Source organism: Mus pahari, chromosome 2 (genome assembly GCF_900095145.1).
Source record: "Mus pahari chromosome 2, PAHARI_EIJ_v1.1, whole genome shotgun sequence".
NCBI lineage: Eukaryota > Metazoa > Chordata > Mammalia > Rodentia > Muridae > Mus > Mus pahari.
Window position 1 is genome coordinate 156,974,296 of NC_034591.1, and position 5,144 is coordinate 156,979,439.

Consider the following 5,144-nt stretch of genomic DNA (forward strand, 5'->3'; position numbering starts at 1 on the left):
AGTGAGGGCTGTGGGGAGAGTCAGAGAGGGAGTGAGGGCTGTGGGGAGAGTCAGAGAGGGAGTGGGGGCTGTGGGGAGAGTCAGAGAGGGAGTGGAGGCTGTGGGGAGAGTCAGAGAGGGAGTGCGAGGGCTGTGGGGAGAGTCCTGCTGAGATTCTGTTTCATATTGCAACCTTGCTTTACAGTGAAGGCAAGTAAAAACACTATTTTAAAATGAATGGAAGTAAGCAGTTTGTAATTGGCTATATTTTAAACTGGTATGTGGAATAAAAGATACTGCTGCCAAAGATACTGCTGTAGTGGTTTTAGGTATTCAGGTCTTTGTTTACCTTTAACGTGACTATACTCTTCATTTTATAACTGTAAGGGTTTAACATTCCCAGTGCTGTACCACTGTGGATAACTCTCAGAATAACACAGTTTTACATGTGAAACACTGAAGTTTTATTCCGTACCCTGCCATGGCACCATGACAGCATCATTTATTCAGTAACGCCTACTGTTATCTCTCCTATCCTTTCTCTTTAAAACCCAGCTGGCCATCAGTTTCCCAGAAGAAGACATTCTCCTAGTCACAGCCTCTCCTGTTATCAAAGCAGTTACAAACTTCAAGCAGGTGAGAGACTCTGGAAGATGTGACACTGTTCCCTTTGAACGCTGTTGAATTTGTTGTGTCTTGAGAAGTCTGAAGCTTTTTTTTCCATTAAAAGTCTATATGTTCAATTGTTCAATGTATATTAGATACAGTTACTTTTAACTGAACTAGAAAATTCTGAGGTTTTAACTTTTATCTCTTAATAAGACAAATCTCACTGTGTGTATTCATATAGGTCTCTAGGTTCCTTGGTAACGCAAAAAAAAAAAAAAAAATTGTAAAAAGCTCCTGAAAAATAGACATGTTGCAAAAGCCACACAGTCAGCTTTCCATGCAGTATTTGAAGATCAGCCAAGGTTAATCAATGATCTGCAGTGTTCTGTGTACCATCACACAAACTAGCGAGTTAGATCTGTAGGGGTCTAAAGGACTGTTTGTGGTTGAAGACATGGCAGGGGAGCCCAGTTCTCCCTCCACTGTATAACGCATGTGGTAATCCACTTTCTGTCAACATGGCAAAGTGCCATGGAGTGTCAACCTCAAGGGACCAGATGAAAGAGGAGGAAAAGGGTCTGTCCGTCCATGACTAGGTGGCTCAGTGTTCTCCTGCAAGAAGGTGGAGCATGGCAGCCAGTGTGTGGAAGAACAAAGCTGTCCACTGCTCGTTGGCTGAGAAGCAGAGGGACGAGGGACTGAGTTGTAGTCTTTCTCCACAAGGAGCCTAATGTCCCTGCCTTAGGCTCCACCTCCCAGAGACCGTCAGACCTTTAAATTGTGTGTCTTTGGGAGACATAAGAGATCAAACTGCAGCACTGCAGTGGGCTAGCCTTGTTTGTGAGTGTGGAACAGTACTGTATAAGACAAAGGAATAGCTCCTTAACATGTGCACTTAAAAGTCTGTTTGATCTCATAAAGGTTTCTAAAGTCCTGGAAGAATTTGATGTTGAAGAACAGCCAAGTACCATGCTGGAAAGTCGCTTTCCCAACATTAAGGTCATAGAATCTGGAGTAAAGCAGTTGAAGAGTGAAGACCATGTAAGACTTCCTCTCGTTCAATGATATGTTTGCACTGTTAAATCCCAGGGTTTGCCTCTTTTCTCTTAAGCATACTCCTGTCTCCACCATTATCTAAGCCCCTAACCTGTGTAGGCTAGAGGCATCAGTCCCCGTTATTAGATAAGTTACCTGCTGGGATGAGCTCTGTGCTTCAGTTTACACGCTTCAGATTCTGGTGGTGGTTGTAGAATACCCATGATCCAACACAAGGCACTGACATACAGCGGGAATAACTATGAATTGTCCATGTCATGGGGAGTGTAGACTACATTAAAATAGTGTGCAAAAGGTACACTCATGAAATTGCCATCAAAGCTCAGGTGGCCGAGATCCAGTAAGACTTGACAGACGGAGCGACAAGCTTGAGCTGGATTTTTTAAAGATGTTGAGTTAGGAGTTTTGAAGTAGAAAAGGGCATTCCAAGAACTGTAGCCCCCACAGAAGGAAACAGGGAAGACAGTGAGTCGGTGGAATTAGCAGATTGTGGAAAGGTGGCTGGTAAGCAAGCGTGAGTACATAAGACTGGGTGATTTCAGGGTTATTTGATAGCCATTTGGCATTGTAACAGTGTGGATAGTACAGCATTTTAAGTGAGATACAGCTAACATTAACGTTGACGATGAACTGAGATGGAACAAGTAGCTCTTGGCCAACCTCAGGTTACAGCCCACTTGCAGCTGCCCAGGGTAAGTGGGGCCAGCTTGACAGGGACAGAATAATTGGAAAGGGTTCCAGGTTTCAGGTAATTTACCAGCTCCTCAAGATGTTTCTCCTCCTCACACATGAAAACAGGTAAGGAGTCTCAGGGATGCTGTATCATATCTACACGTGAGCTTTAGGATCTACATGTGAGCTTAAGGATCTACACGTGAGCTTTAGGATCTACACGAGAGCTTTAGGATCTTCACGTGAGCTTTAGGAAGGATGGGAAAGGTGTGTATAGTTGTCTCTGTAAGCAGCTCTTAAGTTATGAGTAAAACACAGTTCACCAAAAACAAAGGAAAAGTGCCTTGTTCCATGAAAGACACAAAATTTGAACTCCACACAGTGAGTATTCCTTGTTATGGAAACAGTCCAGATAATAGCTCAGTTATGTTTTACAAGTGGGAGTGAACTCTTAAAGGCATAGTGTACAGGGACACTTACAAATCAGAATGTCTTCCCGTGACATCCAAAAGCATCACATATGTGGTTCCAATCTCCATCTCTTGTATGTCACCGGTTAGGTTATAGGAAGTCTGGCTCTTGCTTTCATGTAGCTAAGCTGCCCTTGAACTCCTGATTCTCTTGCCTCATCTCTCAGTCCTGAGACAATAGATGTGTCACTGCTGTGCCAGCTTGGACTTCCACAGCTACTTCCAAAAAGTTAGCAATAGCTGATTTAAAAAAAAAAAAAATGTTTTGCATTTTAACCCATCTAAATGTGAATTAGTTTACAACTTGGGTCAGTGACTTTGCCTTCTGTTTGCCAGACCAAATTCTGAAGGGAGACTGGTTCAAAGTTTCTGTGTGAGCTACCCTGTTGGATTATGGGGTTGCTCATTTGTGAAAAGTATGTGGGTAATAAAAGCCTCAGTGGGGAGTGAATGCTGTGATTGCCAGAGTTTACAACTCTTACATCTGGCCCAGAAGTGAACCCATTTGCCATCCACATTCTCCTAGTGGCAAGTACTTATCAGCTGTTTGCCTTCTAAAAGGTACTAGTTACATGTGGGTTGTCATTCCACATTAAGGCACAAAAGTAATTTTAGACTCACTAATGTTGACATAGCTTTAAAGCCATGGCGCACTAGTTTTTGAGGTTAGCATGTTTTTCACTTGAATTAAAACATAACACTCCATGATCAGGCCTGGCGTACACCTGTGGTGCACGCACTTTGGAGGGGAGCCAGGAAAATCAGGACTTTGAGGTCATCCTCAGATATACTAGAAATTAGAGGCCAGTGTTAACTGTATGAGACCCTGCCTCCAAAACAGAACAAAAGCATTTTCTTAAATGTACATATTTTTAAAAAAGTACACACATGTAAAATCCTCACTATTAAAGCTAGTAAATACTACTAAAGCTATTGTTACTTAATAATAAAAATATTATCCTAATACATTTAATATTTTTCGATAGATATGTTATAACTTCAACATGCACTGATCATTTGAACCCATTACAAGTATAAAGATTATTAAGGTATAATACAATTAGAATCACACAGTCTTCAGAAGCAAGGGGAGGGAAATATCATTTTAATTTGAGGTCAGCATAATCCTGAGATTCTCTTATGCAAAACTTTTTGTTTCAGAGGAGGAAGCCAAGTTTCCATCTGATTCTCCACATAAATTATAGCCAGTGCTTATCACCTCCCTCAATTAGCTGTAATTGCTCTGAGCATGGAGTGCCCCCAAGAGGCAGCCTCTAGTATCTCCTGGTTTGCTTTTTTCTAAAACTTTCCTGCTTTTCTTGCCTGGGTTTACAGTGCATCTTCACAGAAGATGGCCGTGAATTTGTATATAAGAAACTCTGTCTGTGTGCTGGAGCTAAGCCAAAGTTAATCTACGAGGGAAATCCACATGTACTGGGAATCCGTGATACAGACAGTGCTCAGGTAATGTCTTCAGGGGGCGTCTGTGAAAGGGAAAGTGAGTTTCCTTGTAAATCCAGTGCTTCACTGACTATTAACTCCTACAGTGTCACACAAAGGCAGTTCTGATCTGTCATCAGAGGCCACAGGATGGTTATGCTTTAGGCTGTCAACTTTACTTTGCTAATGAGGACAAAAACAGTGCTTGGCATTATCTTTTGTATCAACACATGTTCATCACTCCATATTGAGAATGTGAGATGTGCACTTAACAGTTTAACAATCATGTTTCCAAAGGAAAATCATACTGAGCTTTCCCCAGCAAGAAATAACATCAGTAATATTTGCAAGGTCTTTGTAGGACTTGCTTGGCTTGTTGCTCTGCCCTGTAACAGGCAACCCCCCCAGTAAGACTACACTCCGTCCGTGCAGCAAGGCAGCCTGCGTTTGTAAAGTCTGTCAGGGTTTATCACTGCTTGTTACTAAGAAGCTTTCTGGTTTCATCTCCACACTCAACAGGGTGTGATTGCTTTCCATGTACATGATCCATACTCAAAGGCAGCTCACGATTTTCTCTAGGCTACTGCTGCCTTAATAACTTGGGAATTTAGAGGAAACTTTAGCAGATCCAACTAGCTTCATACAAGCAGTTAAGTTCACATGACCAGGGCACACAATTGCTTCAGCTAACCTTCTAGTCCACGAACTCACTGACTCCCAGGAGACCCTGCTACACAGGCAGCTGCATGGACCACAGGAAGGCATGTAATACTAACTGGGGTGCATACAGATAGTGTGCATTTGGGGGGTTTGTGTTAATATTTCCTTAAACATTGCAGAGACTATGTATGGATCAGTATCCGTGAAACATTGCGGAGACTATGTATGGATCAGTATCCGTGAAACATTGCAGAGACT

The 5,144-nt window shown here is 42.3% G+C and overlaps 1 protein-coding gene across 1 annotated transcript in view; it reads left to right on the top strand.

The window, feature by feature from the left end:
• The window catches only part of Pyroxd1 (pyridine nucleotide-disulphide oxidoreductase domain 1), an 18,018-nt gene that overhangs the window by 2,479 nt on the left and 10,395 nt on the right, over window positions 1–5,144 (top strand). The window contains exons 2-4 of the mRNA XM_021189556.1: window positions 535–615; window positions 1,510–1,629; window positions 4,122–4,250. Of these exons, the coding sequence (XP_021045215.1) occupies window positions 535–615; window positions 1,510–1,629; window positions 4,122–4,250 (330 nt within the window). The remainder of the gene's footprint in view (window positions 1–534; window positions 616–1,509; window positions 1,630–4,121; window positions 4,251–5,144) is intronic.